The sequence below is a fragment of the Accipiter gentilis genome, chromosome 12, assembly GCF_929443795.1.
Source record: "Accipiter gentilis chromosome 12, bAccGen1.1, whole genome shotgun sequence".
Classification (NCBI taxonomy): Eukaryota; Metazoa; Chordata; class Aves; order Accipitriformes; family Accipitridae; genus Astur; species Astur gentilis.
In genome coordinates, this window is record NC_064891.1 from 1,110,935 (window position 1) to 1,133,199 (window position 22,265).

The 22,265-nt window shown below is 41.0% G+C and overlaps 1 protein-coding gene across 5 annotated transcripts in view; it reads right to left on the reverse strand.

Annotated features, from left to right (window-relative positions):
* TMEM131L (transmembrane 131 like) overlaps positions 1 to 22,265 on the reverse strand; it is a 91,228-nt gene that overhangs the window by 31,173 nt on the left and 37,790 nt on the right. For 4 of the 5 annotated variants that reach the window (XM_049814531.1, XM_049814529.1, XM_049814530.1 and 1 more), the window contains exons 4-11: positions 15,950 to 16,021; positions 14,893 to 15,016; positions 13,706 to 13,822; positions 11,555 to 11,665; positions 5,224 to 5,301; positions 3,151 to 3,304; positions 805 to 863; positions 337 to 445 (exon numbers count right to left, since the gene is read on the reverse strand). In XM_049814531.1, the coding sequence (XP_049670488.1) occupies positions 337 to 445; positions 805 to 863; positions 3,151 to 3,304; positions 5,224 to 5,301; positions 11,555 to 11,665; positions 13,706 to 13,822; positions 14,893 to 15,016; positions 15,950 to 16,021 (824 nt within the window). Of the gene's footprint in view, positions 1 to 336; positions 446 to 804; positions 864 to 3,150; positions 3,305 to 3,598; positions 3,764 to 5,223; positions 5,302 to 11,554; positions 11,666 to 13,705; positions 13,823 to 14,892; positions 15,017 to 15,949; positions 16,022 to 22,265 lie in introns of those variants that run through there. The other variant, XM_049814532.1, reaches the window with a different exon arrangement.

Here is a 22,265-nt window from a genome sequence, read left to right on the forward strand (position 1 = left end):
TAGCCTTTTAGAAAATACATTGGAAACAGAAAAATAACCACAAATTATAAAAGGATGGTGAAAAAGCATATTCAATAATTATGCTTATTGTAAAATCAGCTTACATTTTAGCAAATGTTTTCTTCCCCTTTTTGAAATACATATAGCTTAGAGCCTTCGATTGGCATAAGAGGAAGCAGATATACACAAAAATGGTGGAAACTCTTAGCAGAAAGAATTCATCCTCTTTCTCAAAAAAGTCCAGATCTTTCAGGGTCTCTATCTGCTGAAAAAAGCTACCCTTTTATAATCAAATCCTGTTTAATTATATTATCTATAAGTATATGTATCCTGTACCTTTACAAGAAATAGAAGCAACTTTTGTAAAGTTAGTAGATGATGAAGATAGCAGTACTGGCTCAAACTCCACAGGTGATGTGTCTTTTTGTGACAACTGCCGTATTTCCTGCATGAAGACAAGACACAATGATCGTTGTAGCAGTACTACTATTATTATTGTAGCTCCTGTATTAGTGTATCTTCTTGTCAAACTTGCAAGCCAATATCTGCCATTTTCTCACATCTTCTAAATCAACCCATGGATTTTTAGTCAAGTTAACAGCTCTTATGTTTTTTAAAAAAACAGCCATCACTGAACTACAACTCGTCATCTAAAAGATCTATTAGGTGTTTGGGCACATTTTAAAAATATAGAAGCATCACATTTGCCTCCAGCAAAATCAATCTGCTATTAGAGAGCAAGCCAGTGGGCTAATTAATTCCCCAACCAAATTCAACACCCTAAAATATGAAGCCCACGATTACCTGTATATGCACAAGGCTGTTCCCAGAATGCATGATGTACACATCTACTGAGGAATCACCTGTCCAAAAGAATGAACACTGAGGTAAGTTCACCAAAGATGGAAGCAATCTTGCTTTGTCAGATACTCGTATGAGAAGCAATCCTGATTTAAATTTAAAAATCTTTGTGTGAGAGCTACCCTTGTAAAAAGGAGGAACTATTCACATCTTGAGCTGGCAATCATGTCATACAAGAGTGAAAATCCACTCAACAAGATTTTTGGCCACAAACACGAAGGCAAGCATCAATAGGGAAAATTCCTTTGTTATCTCTCAAATGCTAGATGGAGCACAAATCTCCCCTTTCCTAGGGGCAGGGAGATTGGAGGCACAGCTGAAGGAAAGAAGGATGGCTGACACTGCCGTAACTTTCTAAGGGCCAACCTATCAATAGCATGAGAGAGTCCAGTAAAAACTCTTCTGTATACACACACAGCTGCACAAGATCCTGGCTTCACCTGCTTTGAACAGCAAGCATTCTCAGGAGACAATTGTGAAGCTGGATTTGGTGCTTACCACTTTTTGGGCTTAATAGAGGAATGGTCCTATCACCTGGTAGGGTAGTGAGCTATTGACTAGGGCAACAGAAGATGAGTATAACTCCACTTTCACCTGCGGATAAGGTGGTACAGCTATATTGGGTAACCACCCTTCATCACTGGCAAAGCTATGTTGCTGGCCACAGGGCACCAGGAAGGTCTAGAGGACCAAGAGAAGAGCAGCAGGACAGAACAAGAGATGACTATTATACCAGGGTGGTCATCACACTTCCATGAAGGAAGACAACCTGAGTTCTTGCTCTTGCTCATACTTGAATTACATGAGTAGATGCAGGCTGATGTAAAAGGACATTCTCCCAGTTCACCAGGCACAACTTCTAATAATGAGTGTGCTTTGCTCAGGTGCTTGAAAGCAAGACTACAGGTGCCACCTTCCAAAAGAGGGATCAAGTTGTTGATTCTGAGTGAGCAGACGCTCCACATACCCACAGCTGTTTAAAACACGTACTCTTCTTCAACCTTTCCAGCTGGCTAGCTCCCCTGTGCAGGCCTTGCCTACCTGCTGTCCCACTCTAGGTGCTAACACACGTGCTGTACACTGAGACTAACACAGCACCAAATTCCCTTTTGTTAGATCCTTCCCTCAAGACCAGGTCTCTCATTTAATTATACAAACAGAAGGCAAGCAAGCATTGCTGTTTGATATGGTAAAGCCACCACCAGTACTGATGGAGCAAGACACGGAACTTCCCACCGACAGCAAGTCCAAAGGGCTTATATGATCAATCTCTAACACAGTGAGGACTTATAAGTGCATTATATTTAATAGAAAACAGCCTTAAAAGCATACTTCTAGTACTTTAACCATCAAAAGTGCTAAGAGCGAGCACCCTTGACATGACAGATGTGAACAATTCTCTACCAACATCAGAATAAACGTACGTCCACAACTCAACATAACAAAGCACTGGCATCTCACCAGCAGGGAAACTAGGTTTACAGTGGGTATTTCAGTTTCAGCTCTGTGTAAATATCACATCACAGAACAGGCACAGGGGGAACAGCATATGTTGTTTTGTGATAAGATTTTTAATCGAACTTCTCAAAAGACAAAAAGGTCATGTTCTTTTTTTACTAGTGTGTTAAAAAGAATTATTTTGATCTGGATTCTTAAGCAGTTCCTTCTTCGTCTTCAATCAGAAAGCAAAAACGGCAGAAATGTCTAAAAAAAGCTATTCAGACTGCAAAGCTCTATTAAATAATTAAAAATCCCCTTGATTTAGAGGATTTGTTCATCCAATAAATGTAACATAAAGAAACTTCAAGGAGTTGATTGTTTTGCCTGTGGAATTCCAGCTTACAAGAACAAATGATGCATACATCTGTATTACGTCATTACCTGACTTTCCACAACAGCCACTATCCCCAGCACTGTACAAACCATTCTGCCTTCATAGTCCTATTATGGTTAATTTAATTAATGGGAAACCAGAAATGTAGTCATAGAAATCGAAGGACCATGACATTCTTTCATACTATTTAAGCAGATGCATAAGCATGGGGGACTAAAGACTGGAACTGATGTAGTTTACAGCTTTACAATAGTTACCTTTTTATAAAGAGGACTGCACTTGCAGTAACTCTGCCCTAAACAAAGTGGCTGACAAGCTGTACTTAACTATACTGATTTGTTCTCACTTACACGCAAAATTTAGCTGTTGCTGAATTTGATTTAATTTAGCACATCAAATCACAACTTATGTATCAAACCAAGTTCTATTACAATTAAGTCATATTTAGGACTTACCTGAGGTCTTCGTTTTTTCCATTGCTACATAAACTACAAAAAGATTCTCCAGTAAGTATTGTCTGTGCTCCACAAAATCTTGTTGGGCATTTTCCATTCTTACCGTTAAGGTCATTTCTAGCAGCATTGGGTCATCGGACATAAAACAGCAACTCTGGAGCGAGACAAGGGTATATGGTGTGTGTGTGTGGTGGGGGAGGGAACGGAAAAAAATTAATTACAGTAAGGTATTTTGAGAACTTAATCAAAGGTATTATCTAACAGACAAGGTTTCCAGCACCAAAGTGCTGGCAAAATAGGAGTAATTAGGGCCTCTGCTAAAATCTCAGCAGAAACCAAAGACAGTGCAGGTACAGACAGCACAGCAAAAACAAAGACGAAAAACAACTAAAAAGGACACTGAACCTTGAAAGAATGCAAATTTATAAACTGTCTTAGTCAGTCTCACCTCAGGGACTGCAAAACAGTTTCCTTTGTTAAATCCTCTGCCTTCAATAAAATGTGCCATAAACAGACTGATGCATGTGTCTTAATGGTAGGAAGACAGTTCATGTTCACTGGTCTGTTTATAGTTAATTTTTCCAAATCCTGTGTTTTTTGTCTCCATTTCTCACTGAAGTAATTTTAAAAAAACAAACATAGATGTACAATTCTTAATAGAAAACACTGTCGTCTGGCTAGAATACTTCAGATAAATACAAGTAGGATCCTATTTCCTTCTCTAAGTAGGGTCTGCTGTTAAGACAGCTGAGTCTTAGCAAATACAAAGACACAGACACCATTTCACAAAAAATTAAAGCCGACAAAGCAAAACAAAAGTAGACAATCAACAGCGAGTAACATGAATTTGTCCTGCATCATGCTATGAAGGTCGCTAAACTGAGGCTCCGATGCCCTACCAAGAGGCCTAATTTGCTCAGGAGGAGGAGGAGAAAACCTCCACCCCAGCACGTGAAGCGCTCTGGTGAAGCGGCAGCAGCAAAACACCTTCAGCTCATCTGAAGTGCTGCAAGGAGCTTCAGCGGGAGTGGGGAAGTGTCTCGGGGAACGGGATGCCAGTTCACCGCTCACACAGCATCACAGGAAGCCTCAGCACTTGAAATGGCTGCCAGGAGCAGGAGAGGAGGCTGCTGTGGAGACTGGAGCACAGGGATGATGTGCCCTTGGGAAGCTCGCATCAGAGAGCCGGCAGCTGCACTACATGTAATCCGAAATATTCAGGTGCATCTCAAGCCTAGGCTTATTCACCAAAGCAATCCAAGAATCAAACAAGGGAGTAAACCAGCACAGGATCACTGTGATGTGTAATGTACAGAAAACCAGCTACAGAGTCTGGGTCTTGTCACGCTTGATAGAAGAAAGGTGCTGCAGACCACAGCGTGGGCCTATATATCTGATCCAACAAAACACCCCATCGAGTACCATCATTGCTGGGAACCAACACCTATTTACTGTGTAAGGACATTTGAGGAGAGGGGGGGAGAGGAGATTCAGACGGCACTGCCCAGGAGGAGGAGGAGGAGGAGGAGAGCTACTGTCCTGAACGCTCAGAGCTTTTGAAGGGCGCGTTTCTGCTGACGAGCTCGCCCCTCCTCAGCTCTGCCCAACGCCAAGGCCACCTTCGAAGCCTCCTGAGTGAGCACATGGCCCGAACAGCCCAGACTTCAGCCTCTCAGCTCACTGATCTCTTGTCAGTGTGAACCAGAAACTTGTGAAATGTTTCTGGAGAAAGGAAATTACAGGAATCTTATCACTTTTGTATGCCACGTAAGTAATACAACACCTACACGTTAAAACGCTTAGCCTGTTGGGTTGGTTTGGGTTTGGGGGGGGTGTGGGGGTCTTTTTCCATCTCCCCCTCTCTTACAGCTTATATTGTGATGTGCGTGACATTTAATTTATACCACAGCATGTGGTTTTATAAAAGCATAGCTAAAAGGACAATTCCCCTTTAAACTGAGACATTCAAAACTGCGTTGCTGCTAAAACTTCTAGAGCTCTGGGAAGTGCCCCTCTAAACTCAGATTAAAAATAAAAAGACTTAAGTAGATATGAAATTATAATAAAACATACCTTAACTTGCTGATATGCATCATTAGGTAAACTGCATTCAAGGTGAACACGTAACAGACTGGCATTTGTAGTTTCTGCCTGTAAGAAAGAAAAGTGAAGAAAACATCAAGCACATTGCTTTAAAAGGTGTTATCACATAAATCCGATTCACACACCACAATTTATAAAGATAATAGGACTGTTTCTGCATATGCATGACACAGCAATGCAAGAAACTTTTTTAAAATAAATACAATTACTCTGTACAGTAGGCCAGCAATCAATCTCCAATTCTCAGGAACTCCATCAATATCTACTTACTTATCAAATTATTATTATACATGATTATTAAATATTTGTACAGCATCAACATGAACAACCCTTATAAACTTTCATATGTCAATAAACTGTATTCAACAAAGCCTTTTTGTATAATTTAAAAGCTTCTTGCCTTGTTTTCTGTATATTTTCTTTGCTGATTGGACACTGAAATAGTTACTAGGCCTAGAACATAATGCTTCTTGGACACGGCTTCATGCCAAAATGGACAGACAGAAAATACTTGTTTTGCCTTTTTATTGATTGGAAAGGGAAAAGAAAAGATGATTGTGCCAGTTTGTAAAGCACTCAAATCTAACAGGGCAACAGCACTGAGAAAGCTGAGCATAGTTCATGAAAGCTATCTGGAAATCCGAACTGTCAAATTACTCGCATAAACTGCTGAGACAGTATATCTTGATTCTAAATCAAAAAAAAAAAAAAAATAAAAATTCAGAGTGACAGACCTGTCACTCTATCAGTGCCTTAATGACACCAAAATTACCTGGTGATTTTGAGACTGATGTGGACCACCCACCCACCCCCAGATTCTCTTGCAATATGAACTAAATATCTGAGTGGGGTATCTGCAGGTTCAAGTCTCTGAAAGTGTCGATGCAACTGACTTTCAAGAATTTCAATAATTTGATGCCGAAAAGTGAAACTGTGAAGAAAAGTTTTTGAACTGTCCAAACACCCTATTTTGTATCTCCCTGGGACAGGCAGAAGGGGGCAAGGTGCATCGGAACAGAGAGTATATTTACCACACGTGTGGGGTCCAGTTTTATAAAAACACAGCTAAAAGGAAGCCAACATGCATTCTGCATTCCCGATTCATCCAGATTTCATACCAAAATGACTGGGGCTTCACACAAGAGGGCGATGTAACCTCTGCAAAGGTGGTTAGCAGCGACCCAAACCCTGTCCCCAGCCCAGCACTTTGGGGAACGTGAACCCCTGCCACCTCCTTTCTTTTTCACAAACGCTTTTGCCCTCATCAAATTTTGAGACCAGAAAAAAAAAAATTTTCCAAAACATGCACCATTTACTAACCTCTCATGGCTACAACTGCTAGTGGAGCTTTAGTGAGGCAGTGGGATTACATACAGAGCAACTTTGGGGGTCACTTTTCTGGTCAGATAAACCTTGATGCTTAGACTTCCCTTCTCAGTGGTTCAAGCTTGAGAGAACACTACCACTTCCATGGTCCTAAATAAGGAGTTTTTAGCCCTTATTCAATGCCACTGTAGTTTAAAGCATTTTAAGACCCCACACCCCTATAAAAAAAATTAGCTAAATCACACTTTTCCAACTTTTTTAACTTCTTCCCCTGGCATAGATCTACATGGGAAACTGCTGTCACCTTAAAATTGAAGCTGCTAATGTAAGGTGCACAGAGGGAAAAAAAATGTTATTGGGGTGTAGTTGATGTTGATCTGTTTTCTATGGGAACGTTTTATTTCCTTTTGTGAAGCTATCTTTGGAAAAGGAAAAGCGTTTTCAGTTATCCAAGGCAGACAATAGATGTATAACTGTCATGCCCCCTATCTTCCAACACTGGTAAGACAGCTGCGTTAACTATAAAGAGAAGATAAAAGCATCTCAGAAGAAAACATTGTCAGAAGCAGTTTCCAAGGAGACAAACCCAGGACCATGTCCACATCTCCCAGCAGTGCAAGCACTCCGTTTACACTGTAAAAATCACTGCCTATGAATCAGAGCAGAGAGCTCAGTTATGCAGCGTATGCTTGCACCAGAGGTGAACTGAAAATGAGAGGCACAGCACAAGGGGAAAAGCTAGAGAAAGCACTGTGAAGCAGTACAGCCACTGCCACTTCATTACCTGGTGCCTCTGTTTTGTATTAGGTACACATGCACACACACACACACTCAGCACCCACAAAAATCCTATAGGAACTGAACAGAGAAGTCTGATAGAAGCCCCACTAATGAAATTCTTAGCAGTTTTGGCAAGTTCCTGCATTTAAATGTTAACGAAACAGAGGCCTCTTTCAAAAAAAACCTAAAAACCTGAACCATCTGATCTGCAAGGAGCCCTGCTCTCCTGGTGAAGGTCTACGATTCTCACTGGGGGACAGTACTGTAGGTAATTACTTAGGAAATAATTCATCCATCAAAAGAGAGACAGAGCATCAACTGGACAGCTGGCACAGGCCAGCTCAAGAGCCACCAAGCAGCCACAGACCCAAGGTCACTTTCAGGGGAAGAATTCCTTATTCTGCCCTAGGTGCCCTGTCAATCAGACATAGCTCTATACAAGATTTTCAGAGATATTCTTGCATCATTATCAGGACTGTAGAGTTCAAACCACTTCCTGGAGTTTGGCTACAGTGTAATTAAAAAAGAACAAACACTGAACAAGCTTCCCCTTCTTCCTGCAGGCTGATACTTCAAAGTTTCTGTCCTAGACAGTCCCTGGCCCTAGAGAGATATTGCCACTCTGAATGGTGTTAATAAGCTGTCCCTGTAATAATGATTCAGCAGAGTTCCTTCATTTTTTTGCAGGCAGTTAACAGGCTGGCACACCAATAAAACTCTACTGCCCTATTATGTTCCTCTTCCCAAGCACCACACTCGCACACATTTGCTTCTCTGATACTCTGTCCACCAGCACAAAACACAGCTTAAGGAGTCTTGGGTTCCTGACAGTACTTGCAGTATTTCCCATGTTGTTGGCTCATAAGCATCAAACTCCTCTGCGAAGGCAGCAAAGTGATGCCTATGTCTCCTATGATAAGACACTTCGCCCTGCAGGTCGCTCCACCATTGACATTTCTAGCGTGTTTGCACAGTATTTTGAACACAACGAGGAAGTGACGTAGCTGCCCTGTTAGTGCCATCCAAATACTAAACAATGCCAAAAACCAGGCAATTGGAGCAAAGACTACATCCAAAAGCTGGATAAACAAAGATGACCTATATGGGCTCCACCATCTGTTACGGCTTAGCGGTAACTAGCCACTGCTGAATGGCCACGTGGACGTACTATGAATTCACAGTGTTGGACACAGCTCTTCTTTCCTCCTGACAAGTGAGCCAGGAGCCCAGAAATCCTGGGATCCAGGACCACAGCCAGAGCATGCCGATCTTGAACCCTTCAAAAGCTGAAATTTTGAAAAGAGTAACAGAAAGAGGGTGAAATTCAACAGTACAAAAGGTAACTTTGTCTTTCTTTTTCTTTTCATTAATCACAAGAATTTCTGCTAAAAAACCCTGGGGGAATGATGGAAAAAAAAGAAAGGCCTGTGTACCTTTGCCTATTACAGTATAAAAACAACTCACAAAATCAACTGAAGTTCATTTTCCACAAAAAATGCAAACACAAACCTGTTGCATATTGTATTTCTAAAGGAAATATTACTGTAGAGGGAAACTTTCGTCTGTAATTCCCATCATATTTCCAACATAAATACGCCGTAGAGGCAAAATTTCATCCATATCCATATGTACAGTTCTGGCCATTCACCTTCCAAAGAAATTTTACAAATTGGAGAAGCTGCAGAAAGGGGTTGTCAATCTGGTCAAGAAATGGACAGCCCGTCACTGAAGAAGATAAGATACTACAGAGCACAGATCATTCACCTTGGCAAAGCAAAAGCTGAAAGATGTGATGCCATCTGCAAATGCTTCTGGGTATAAGCATCAGGAGGAGCTATATAAACTAAATGCGTATCTTAACAAACAAATATAAACAGGCCACAAAGCAATTCAGATTGAAAGTCAGGTGTAGGTTTCCAACCATCAAAGGAGTAAGAACAACTATTTGGGGTTATGGTAACAATGCCTCCAGCAGTTCTGAGAACCCATTTTACCAAGCACATGATGGGACTAAATGATGTTACTTTTCTGGCCTTGATGATCAAGGACATCAATATTACCAAACAGCTTAAACACAACCACTTTTAAAACAGGAGACAATAGAGACAAAAAATAGGCACACACCATGCAGCACTCGGTGAGCCTTCTCCCAGGTTTCCAAGCAGTATCAGTAGACTTCAGAGGTAAGGATACCTTTAGCATATCAAACCAGACATTGTTGCCCAAGGTTACAACTCGATTCATCCCAAGATGACAAGGGATGTATGTGTAAATGAGGCTTACGCTATCCTGAACTTACACGGTTATTTACTTCAGTTAAAAATAAACAAGGGAAAGCAAATGTGGACAGTTAAGTGAGTATGACTGGTTTGTTTTAAATGCCGTTTCACTACAAATCTCCATTGTATGTTTAATAGTTACATATTAAGTTTGCACATATGTAGTCACTCAAACCTCATAGACCTATCTTCCTCCCACAGCTTCTGAGCCTAAAATATAAACTGGACAAAACAGAATCATACCAATTTTTATGGGATCTGGATCAGAATATTAGTAGAGTGAATTGAAGAAGGCGTTTCTGCAGAGGACAGCTATCCATAGAGCAATATTTTTCTAAAAGGAACCCAAACTCAAGCCATAAGGTCCTCTTCAGTATTTAGATCTTGTCTACCACCTTCAGCAGCTGAGGAGCCTGTCCCACTGCTGCAGCATTTCTGTCCAAATCAGTAACATTCCGCGAACTGAAGAGTAATTCCTCAATTATAGCCTGGCACAGGAAAATTACACCCACGGTGAAGAGAACTGAGTCAACACTCTCTCACAACTCATGTCCTGCACAAGACTAGTGCCAGCTGGTACCTGCTGCACTGCCAAACATGACCTCAAGCTTGTACTTAGAGAAATAAAGCACAGGAAAATGTTCCTCACTGTACAGTAAGGAAAATGTCAAATGCTCCCCCCAAAACTTCTCTACTCAGGAATTCAGACAGAACTGCAAAGCAGCAGAGCATAGATCCAAACTTCAGACAGTACCTGACAACAACCCATTGAGCTACACGTAAAGATGCAAGAGACATGTCATGAACAGCATCCAAAAAAACTGTTCTCCATTCTAACCCTAGCACCTCAAATTACAAACCGTGAGGATTTTTGGTTCCTTTGCAAGATTCTGTCTGTGTACGCCCACAAGCAAGCACACTTGTGTGATTACAGAAAGAGACTGGTACAGAGGAAAAGAAAGGAAGAGAAGGAAGTTGTGCATTATGCTCGGGCAGAGGTAAGATTGACCTAACGTATACGTAGCAGACTGAAAAATGTGATCTGAGCTGAGAATTTTTCTCAGGTAGAACAGAAGAAGACGTCATGAAGGCAATCAATACAGCTTGCATTTAGATAAAAGATTCAATTCTGTTATGTGCTAAGATATTCTAAATATGTTTTTGAAAAATCTAAGTCTCTGTGCAATACAAAAGGAAATTTGAAAGATAGATTTTTCAGGTTAGTTATTCATATTAAAGGTTCTGTATGGCCTGGAAGACTATGAAAATACCTGCAACTGTAACCAAATGACAGAAATCATTCAAGCTTCTTTCAGTTGAAATAGTTATGCCTCGTAAATCCACCTTGCTGTATTCTCCACAGGTCCCTGCTTTAGTCAAGCAGAGGTAAGTGAAGCTGGTATCTTCAGCACTGGTACAGGCAGGAGGGGATACTCCAGCCTGACTCCCAGCTCTTGTTCTCATCCATGCAGCATGCCATGCTTTTTTAACTGTGGCAAACTGTTGGTGCAGCCCTGCTGTGAACTGGCATAGGGAATGGGGTCTGAAGTAAAAAAACAGAACAAACCAAAACAGCCTCCCCAACTTTATAGTACAAAGTTTATTTTTTTAGGACAGATCAATTCTCCAGTTTAGTTCAGAGGAGGGCCTCACAAATAGTTTTGTTGGCACAACTGAGAGGACAGCACACTACAGGAGCATGAACGAGAACAAGCGGAAATAGTTTAAATGCCGAAGACTGCCTCACAAAACCAGAAGACCAGCTATCACAGCAGCCCTGTATCTTGCGACGTCTCTCCTGCAGTCACTGGTACTTGGACCTTTTGTTAATGTTCCTTGCATCCCAACAACCTGATGACAAAACCCTTTTATGTCTAAGGTTTATTTTTTGTCTCCATTTAAAATGTATACTATACCAGTGTGTGTGACGCCTGGATGTTTTGAATGTGTGGAAGCAGTAAGTAGGCATTTGATAGCTGCACTCTAGGTTCTTCTGGAGAAGACGTCAGAGTTCCTGTTCCAAAAACCTGGTGTTGAAAAAAAAAGGTCATTACATCAACAGCTAGTATTTCAGTTATCACAGTAACATACAAAACTATTTTGCTAATAATAACAATCTTCCCAAGAAACAGATTGGTTTTTCACATTAGATCCTTTTAAAAGACAATTAATTTATAGATATGAAGTTCCAACGTGGAAAGTAACTATACACAAAAATGGTACTATAGCATCTTTGCTCATTCAGGCACTATTACAGAAACAAAACAAAGCACTTACTAGCAGACCATAGGTGATCCCAAAAAGAAAGTATCTATGCTCTCTTATTATTCTTCAGGCAATTACAATACACATATCACCATTTGGCAGTGCAGTAATTTCTGGAAAAACTTTGTTACTAGTCCAGCTGCATATTGAATTAAATGGTTTTGCCTTAAAAATTGAGTAAAATAATTTTTGATCATTTTCATTTTAAAGTCTGCAGTTTTCAGAGCACTGTAAGATTTGCAATTTTAATGTTTTTACTGCATTCATATTCCATTCCACCAAGACTAGTTTATGACAATAAGATGCAAGATAACGGGGGGGGGGGGGGGGGGGGGGGGGGGGGAATCATTGAGGTTAAGAAAAATGCCTTGGGGTTTGCATCTTGTATGCAAAGATTATTTTTTTTTAATAGAAAAAACACATGTTTTTAATTAAGAGGATTATACAATGCATTCTATGTTCACTGAAGATCTCTGACTAGAGATACAAAATAGCAGATCAAAGAGCATATGCCTTTTTTTTTATGGAGGCATTTACAAAATACATTTTACTATAATGGTACCTCTTCTCCATTTGAGTGAATCTTCTGTACACAGTCTTGCATAAATGCATTAGAAATATCAAACATGTTTCAAGGCTTTTGGGCTCTCAAGAGCACTGTAACTGTGGATCAACCACTCAAGTTATGCCCAATTTTGAAACTCTTAAACTTAATGCAAGCTGAAATCATGAGCAGCTACTTCCTCTGTTTCAGGTGACTGGTGGAACTGTCCGTGAAAACCAGCCCGTTACTGATTTTAGCAGCAGTCCAACAGGAGACAAACTGATTTTTTGGTGGCACTGGCAACTGCTTCCGTAGAACTTGTTGATAAAAGGCCCTGGCTGAGCTGACCGTGCAATAAATCAAGGGGTCAGGAGTGAGTGCAAGGAGAGGAGAGATGTCAAAAAGAAAAGGTCAGTCACTCTATAATGCACTCTTCCCTCATACTTGATGAAAAGTTCCTGCCAAATGCAGCATTACCTCTAACAAATACTAGATAAATGCAACATTGGTATTAAACCCCATGTATTTCAATTGGACTTACCTATGCTTCAATTTAAGGAGCTTTGTTTTCCAGCACAATATCAAAGTATGGGAACAGAATAACTGGATGGTTGATTAAAGCTGGCATTGTTTTTAAATCACTGAATTCAGAGTTAGATTTTTCTTTAACAAATTAATAAAAGCAAAGAATTTGGAGTATATAATGTCCCTTATAAAAATAAAAAAAGCTTAAGACTTGCTTGAATTCACTAGTTAATCAGGCAACAGACAGCTTTAATGCACAACCATTACTTCGACTTTCCTGTTTTAAGAGCCTAAACCTCCCACCCTGTGCTACATCCCCAATGTGTTTACATAAAATCCTGCAGAGTAGCTGAAAACCACCTAAAATATTTCCTAAATAGGTTTTTCATGACAAATGCATTCCAGCACAGTGCAGTCTAGACTGCAGTATTATATGAAACCAACGAATAGTGACAGGACCATGATCTTGTAAGTACACTTAGTATACAAATACACTTAGTTTTACTACTGCAAGTAGACCCACTAACGGTAGTAATTTTAACCATATACATATATATGGGATCATGAGACTAGCAAGATCTGGTAAAAGGGATGAATTGTAAACATTACCCCACCTGATTTGTATCAGGAATTCAACGAACTTGGAAAGTCTCTAAGTTCAAAATGTATGAAAATCACTTTTTAAAACACAAGTAAATCCAAAACTCAATCCAAACTAAAAATGAGTAGTTACCTGATATGAAAGTACTCCATGAGATGAGGTATTTATAAATAATGAGCTTTCAATACTGCCTTCTTCTGTTGGCAGGAAGAGTACTCTGAAAGAAATTTTTCCCATCGCTGGAATCACCTGCAGAGACCACAAAGAAGCTTGCTTGCTCAGAGCCATCGATCACAACACCCACCATTCAGTTGCACAGCCCAACAGACTCTTCCACATGTACACCCCTATCTGTAGATCCCACTAAGCAGAACCTCAGCCCTGAGAACTTCCATCTGTCCACAGCTCTCGACTCCTACTATGGAGAAGAACTGAGACCACGCAGCAACTCGCCACATTATGGATGAAATTTCTCGGCTAGCTCAGGCCTCGTCAGTCAAGACTCCTTCTGGCACGCGAGTTAATCAAGCAGCACACACAGCCTCTGCGTGCACAAAAACACTTCCCCCCCCAATACATACCTATTACAAAGTGAATCAATCCCCACTGTGATATATAGTCAAATGAGTCAAACTGAACTTGGGCAACACAATTAGTAACCAAATAGGTCTAACTGAAAGAACAATGACATTTATATCTGCACAGTGTCTTACCCATTCAGCCATAGTAAAAACACAAATCGGATGAAAGCATAATAAAAACCCTTTGCACATCAGCAGAGGATAAAATCTGGGCTTCATCAAACTGAGATCACAGCGATTCATTCTTAACATGTGTTATATTGTTATACATTGTTAAAAAAATTCCGAGTTAAAATAATGGTCTTAGATCATGAGGCAATTATGCTCATAATTGGAATACAAAATGCATAAAACATTTCACTGCAGGTTTTTTTGGGGAATATGCAAGACCATTCAAAAGACTAAAAATTCAAGGCTGTAAAACACCCACATGCCTGTGGATTACTGCATAATGCTGCACAAAGCAGAATGTGATTTAAACAGCCTCTTTAACACTGAAAAATTCTTCTCTTTCTCTGTTACTGTAAAACACATTTCCTACTGTAGGTTTTGGATGTCTTCTCCCTCACCAGTCTAAGCAGAAGCGAGCAGAAAAAATGCTAGCAAAACAGAAAAAAAGTTGGAGGTCCTACAAAAAAGCACGAAGAGAAAACACAGAATGAAAAGCTTAGGCCAAAGGAAGCACGAAGGCTTGGCACTTGGCCATTACATAGTTTCCAAAAGTACATCAACACTTACCCGGCTATAAGCAGGAGACACATGAAACTGTCTAGTAGCTGTAAACACTGAATTCACTACAACTTCTCTATCTCTACTAGGGTTGTAGGCATGCAGCATTTTAGCTCTGGGTAACCCCAGTAATCTAAAGGCGGGGGGGGGAAGAGAAAGAAATTATTCACTTTATAAGCACAGGCAATGTACAAAAAAGCAACAAACACAAATCACTCTAAAACATGTTGATATGCAACAATTTCCCAGTTGTAACCATTCTTTGGAAACTTGCCAAAAAAAATTTATCCTTTAGTATACAAAGGCAGATCAGTAACATTGGGATGTAAGAGGTGCACTTAGCCAAAACTCGTTTGAGTCACCAGGAGTTTAAGAAAAAAACCCAACCCTTACAACGCACAAGATTTTGAATAAAAAAGTTTAAATAACCAAAGACTTGTTTTGTCAGCTAAAGCAACAAGTCTCTTAAGGCTTTTGCTTTAGCAAATACCTCCTAAAACCCAGCAGCTTATACATTCATTCTGTGCATCCTCTGAAACATTCCTTTAACTTTAAAAGGGGATCGTGTTTCTTCTTGGTTACTGATGGACCAAAGGCTGATTATCATTTAAGAATAATTTTTAAAGTTTTCTTAGAGAAGAACTAAAAAAAAAAAAAAATCTCAAGCATTCTACCAGTATGTTTTGCCTGGGACTTTCTGGATTTTATTTTCAGAAGTTAAAGGAAGCAACAAGCTCCCCCTCTACTATAAAGGCAATTTTTCAAGAAATGAACCACCAGCATGAAGAACTGATTTGACATCCATGCAGAATCACCTGAAACGTACCCAGAATGTGTTATGGTTCCCCATTCCCTTTTCCTCCTTCCTAGAACTATGATGATTTTAATTTACAAAGTACTGCCAGGCAAGAAACACAGTTCCAAGTCTGTGGCGATTATTTACTATTTCTCCTTTTTTCAGAGGATGGCATGATCTCAGCTAATGCTCTTTACACAAATGTAGCCCAGTATAGTTGTTCCTCCCCACTTCATTATTAATCAAAAAACAATAACATAAGATACTCACTGCATTCCAAAATGCAGAACTGACGGGTGAAAATGTAAGGCCTTCCCATTTGGAGGGATCTTTGCTGAGAAGCTGAATAAAAGGGAAAAGAAGCCACAATTAGCATGAAGCTACACACTGCAGGGAAGGAAGATAGGTTACAGGCTCTACTCTTTGTATTCTAAACAACTCTACTTCTAAATCTTTTCATACATTCCTCTCGCTGCCGTAAGACTGACCTTTTAAGAAGGTTTCCATACAACAGCGCATGCTGGAAAGCTCAGGCCAATAAAAGTGCAGTTTGAGAAGTATCCCATTTTAGAGGTAATTCTGGGTTGAACAACCTCCCTTCCTTGCACATATCCCCTCGGTCATGCTGATATACCTTTTTATGGGGCTGCACAGTGAACTACAGAGGGAGAACAACTTAAAAGAGTCCTGGGGAATTAAAATTACGTCAGCATGGAGCAGATCCCCAGTCTTGTCAACTTGACATTCACACAAGCACTGGTACAAGCACACCTGAGAGATACAGAGGTAGAGGAGTAAATAGCTTGGGCAAAAGCCGACATCAAAAGAAGTGCTTGCCTAGCTGTGGCTTTAATGCAAAAGCCAACTCATTTCTTCCATGCAAAAGAGAGTAAGAAATAATGTGAAACACACACATAATCATCTTTCCTTTGCCCTAGGAAAATTCTCAGTAAAGTTCCCATCAGTTCTAGCACATTTTTAGCTTATTTCAACATGAGTCGATGCCCTGTAACATAGAAATCCCAGGGTATCTTCACCACTTTCTCAATTAAAACTTGTCCTCCACAAGTCCCAACAACTACAGCAGTAAAAAACAAGCCCAGCATTTGTTCATTACATCTACACACCCACTGCTATGCTGTTAAAAACTTCCCCAGAAGCAGTCTGCATGTTGCATAGCCAGAACCAGTTTCACCTTTACTGGATGATGCTAATAAGCATCCTAGCAAGGATGAGTCTAAAGGGAGGGACAGACTGTGGTCTCATTAGTTATCCAGCTGCTTTGCATAATGTGTGGTAGTACAGTTAATTGGTCCCCAATTTAAAAGTGTAGTTCTGTAACATTACACCTTTAATATATTAAAGTACCTACATAATTCTGTTGTTATATTCCAAACCAATAGAGACGTCATAATTTATTACCAGTCAGAAAAATCAGGTTTATTATTATGAAAACCCACAACTTTTATGAAAACATTTCTCATACAAGGGAGCAAACTCCCTTGCTGCTGTAGCAGGAGGAAGGCAATATATCCAGGCAGCGCTTCTAGGGATCCGCTAGAAAATAACGAAAAAACAGATGATGCAGAACTACAAAGTCTGGCTGAATGACAGTCTCCTTCCAACCACCTTGTGTCTACCCCAGCCAGCTCTTACTCCTTTCCTAGAAACACTGCGACAACCAGCACCTTCTTCCCCTTCCAAAAGTCAGCCTCAGAGACATACCCAGAAGGAAAGTCTGAATACTGTTGTTGTAAACACATACAAATTAAAATTACTACTACAGTAAAAGCCCCAGACATTTGGGGGAAGGCACATTTCTTAAGGGTCCTCAGATCCTTTTTTTATATGCACACACACATATAGCAAAACAAAAGTTAAGCCAGCGGTTTATGTACTACAATATCACCCCAAACCCCATCACAGCTTAAGTTTCTAGCATCTTACAGGTACTGCTTGAAATACCTTTTCCCACCAGAAAAACCTTTGCTAAGAAGGGTAAGAAGCCGAGTGCTCCTCTGTGCCAATTTGCATAACTGGCAGTGGCTCTCCACGACTTACTAATCTTCCTTCTGTGGAGCTCTAGCAGAATCAGCTCTTTTCCTCTCAACCCTCACTCTCTACAATAGGTACCCAATGCACCAACTGGGTGCAAACCTAGCTGTGGATGTAGCAGACTGCATTTCATTTTGGTTTGGGTGAACAAGGCTGTGCTGTAGCACTGGGTCCCAAAAACGCACTATATTTCTATTCAGGCAACAATCACAGCCAACCCTCTACTAGTCAGAAAAAGGGAAAAGCCCTGTGAAAGCAGCAGCAGCAGCAGGATCCCAGGGCTGCCATCCCATTCCTTCTGGAGAAGGCAGCCTGGACCTGGGATGGCTGAAGCTAACGCACCCTGCAGGCTCCGATCTGACTCCTGGGCAGGGAGGCACTTTCAGAGCAACCGCTACCCAGTGGCCCCAAGAACGGGACCGTGGTTACAAGACATCCAGCTTCTGCTCCGCACCCCACAAAAGCTGCCGAATTGCTCCAAGCCCCAGCCTGGCCCCAAAAGCAGAACAGCCACATTCCTATGGCGTTGCGCTCATAACCCTGCCTGCTGGCCAGCTCCAGGGCGTCTGCACCGCTTATCAGCAGCCCCAAAGCAGTGCCAAAACATAACTTGAGAGCTGAGTTTATTCAACAGCAAGACTAGTGGACAGAAATCCACCGCTGTTTGGGGTTCTTTTTTCCCCCCAAGGGAGAAAATGACAGGTTGGAATAGCAGGAATGGGCAGGGGATCATTCCGTCCACCACACCTGAACAACCAACAACCAGGATGCATTTTAAAGCCCACCACTACAGAGAGAAAGGAACGAGCCCACCTACATTAAAAGCGTACTTCTCCAATGTGTTACCCCAATTCTCTTAAAGCCAGCTGGAAGCTGGCAGAACACCCTTCTGCATCCCCGCACTCCAAACACAATTGGACACATTCAGATCTCTGCAGGCGATGTGACACGGAAATAAACGTCAAAGGCAATTTACTAAGACATTTAAAAGTTGAAGTCAGTTTTTAAAACAAAGCATTTACATTTTAAAAAAATAAATAAATAATTCAAAGAACCTCATCTCACTAATAGATTCACCTCAAATTATGCCAAAAATTTCTCTTTTGGCTGCAGGCAACATGTCCAAAAAAGCACACGGGTCATTTCATGAGAACGTTACAAGCCTGGGACAGACACACAAACATCAGCCCAAGAATGGAAGTCTTGAAACAACAAATGTGGAAAAACAGTCCTCTTTGCAAGAAAAAGCCTAGTTTCCAACTACTCTTTAATTGCTTTTAAAATCAGCTAACATCACATTAAGCACGCTGTCTAACAAAGCCAGACTCCACACTCAATGACATCTCTCTTCTTTTTCAGGCTGGCCAGCTGAACGCCGACTTCTGAATGATAAATTTTGATACAGCAGGCCAGTTCCAACATTTCAGGGGACATTTTTAAGCACAAGTGAACAGAACAGGAGGGAAACAGGAGAAAGAAATAGAAGAGGGGAAGGCAATTCCTGGCAACTACTTTGAACACTTAGTAGTAATTGTCTTTGTATCAAAACTACTTTAACTGGCCCCATTAGTACTTGCCAGGCCAGCAATTCAACGCCCTTTCTCCTCTCCGTCCTCACCATATATTTAAACTGCTGACACCCTGAACCATCCACCTCCAGCAAAAAAGGATAGGACCAGCTGAAACACTGGGGAGGCGAGGGAGAGCCCTCCCTCGCATGGTCACCCAGAGCACCCAGGGCAGGGGGAAGATGGGGGGCAGGCTCTGGGGGGATGGAGAGGCTGAGCCTGAGAGACCCGCAGCTCCAGCTCGTCACCCCGATCCACAGAAAGCACCCAACAGAGAGGGACAAATCCTGAGCATGCACACGACTCCCAGCACCAGGGATGCTCACCGGGGAGAAAGGCAGATGCGGAGCAGGCAAAAAGTGGCTGGAGGGGAAGGCGGGTTGAGGAAGAGGGGTGACACCAGGGGAGAAGAGCAGGATGGAGGAATGCAGGAACCCCCGACCGCCTGCGCAAGCAGAGAAATCTGTCACTCCAGGGCAGCAGTTTTGGGTTTTTATTATTGTTTTTTAAAAGAAACATGAGCTGTAAAATCTGAAGCCATCATCTTCCCTCCACTGAGGAGACCCAGAGGTGCTAATCTGTAGGGAAAAGGGCATCAGAGACCATGGAGAAGTTCCAGCCTTTTACAACACTTCCTGCTCCAGGAAAGAACATTTTGGTGTCCTGTTGATGTGGGACTACCAAAGAGGGATGATAATACAGGGATGCTGAGAGCACTGTTAAATACATAGTTGAAATTGTTTTGCCCTCACTTCTTTCAGTTCTGTTACTCTTTGATGTAATTAGTAAAAACAGGTAAACCACCAGGTCAGCATGATTTTACGTGTTTATGCACAGGCCCCAAACCTAATATTTATATGCCATATATATTACACACAAGCATTTGATCCAAATAAGCAAAGACCCTTTTATTTCCCCCAAAGTCCAACAGATCTTTCTTCATAACAGATTTATTCATACTTCACTGGCTAAAATCACAAGATAAGTACTTCTCCTAAAAATCCAAACAAAAGACCAAATCTACTCTGAATAAGTTGCTGGTGTTTGTGTTGGGGTTTTTGGGGTATTGTTGTGCATTTTTAATAAAACTTCAAAACTGAGTTAATCTAATTATACATATAGAATACTCAGCAATCTGCAGAATAAGCTGCATCTGAGCAGAAGCAAAGGTACATTTCCTGGAAGGAAGTTTATCCCAGTGTCCCTTTTTCTTCTATCAGCTCCTTCAACTCCTGCTTGTATCTTTATTTCTTTAATTGATTACTTTAGATTATCTTAGGATGCACGTTATCTGATGATTCAGATAAGAATGCCTGTAGCTGAGAATAATCATAATTGCTACTTGGTGCCCTTTCTTCATCCTTCCTTTTTGTGCCCTTTGTTCACAGCAGATGAACAAAAAGCAAGTTGGGGAAAGCATTTTATTGTTGGGTCTTTTTCCTTTATGGTTGCCGGGTTTTCTTGGAAGCAGCAGGCAAAAAGGATGGGATTCTTCAATGTACAAGAAGGCCTTTTTGAGTGAATCTGCTTAGGCAGTACTGTTTTATTTTTCAGTATATTGATAAAAGCAAAGTTTGACTTAGGTTTGGCATTTTGACACTTCATACGTTCAGTGCAGGAATATTAATGAACCCACAGGATGAGGTTTTGAGATATGAAAGCATGTATGTACTGTATAGGAAAGCACAACTTTTATATGTAAACTGAAACAGAGAAATGAAATTAAAACCCCTCATTTACTGACTAATTTTAGATTCATTCCTCTAGACTACACCTGATCAACAAAGAGCAGACTAAGAAAATGAGATTGACACAGAGACAACCAAACCCAAATACTTTTAATAGTTCTGATTACAGCTGATGCAAAGAAATTATTTTGACAAATGAAAATTAAGAGGAAATTAACATAGAAATAAAAACTGAACCCAGCAGCAGCTGAACCAAAGTCTTCTGCAGAGCTGATACAAAGCTTTGGACTGTCACATCACCTAGCCCCTCTCTTCTCTCAACCTCCTATTTACTAAAGGCAGTAAAAGCACCAAGCAGTAGTTATGAAGGTTGAACTGCAGCTCCTGGGAGACAGACACTAGCTTTAAAAGAGGTGATAAAATGGTTTGGAAATACAAAATTAAAACTTTTGTTTACCACCAAGGCAACTCTGCCAAAAACACAAACAGGAACATCATTAAACTATGATTTTTTGTAACCAAACTTATTTTTTTCCTAGAAGCAGAGAGAGTAATCAGAAATCAGAAAATAAGTTTACCTTGCAACAACACAGCTCACAGGCAAGCTATATGTGCAGCACCTGGAGAAGCGTGGCTCCCCATGGCCTCAGCCCTGCCATGCTCACCACCTCAGGACTTCTCCTGAAGCCCCATTACCTACGTAAGACTCAGGTGATAACAAATGAACCAGTCTGGGGAGGGGGGTGGGGGGTGGGTTCGGTTTTTTTTTTTTAAAGAAAAAAGCATCCAGGAGGTAAAAGAACAAAAATGTTGATTTTAAACACTGCAAACCTAGAAGGCAAAAAACTCTGGTATTTTTAGCACTGCATTGTTTAGGGAAGAGGGGGAGGACTGACTCACTGCTGCTGAATGCTTGGGGATTGGCAACCCATCCCTAGGAATTCACTTACATGCTTTACCAGGGAGCTGTGCTGCTTCTGGAAGAGTGGTCATCTTTTTCTCTGAACTACGCTACGTACAAGAGGGACCAAATCCTAGACTGTGGAAAGCAGGAAAGGCCGAAACAGTGCTGCCCATCAAATAATATGTGTGCATGCATGCCTGCTTTTTTGCATGTTTTGGCTACAGGAAAATAGGTAAGGGGAGCTAAACCAAAATAAACCAGTGAAACGGACGAGACAATCTCTCTGAAAACAAACCCCACAATTTATGGCCAAAGTCATGATTTAAGGGGGCAGACAGGTCTAGCCATCATCTTTTTTTTTTTTTTCCCTC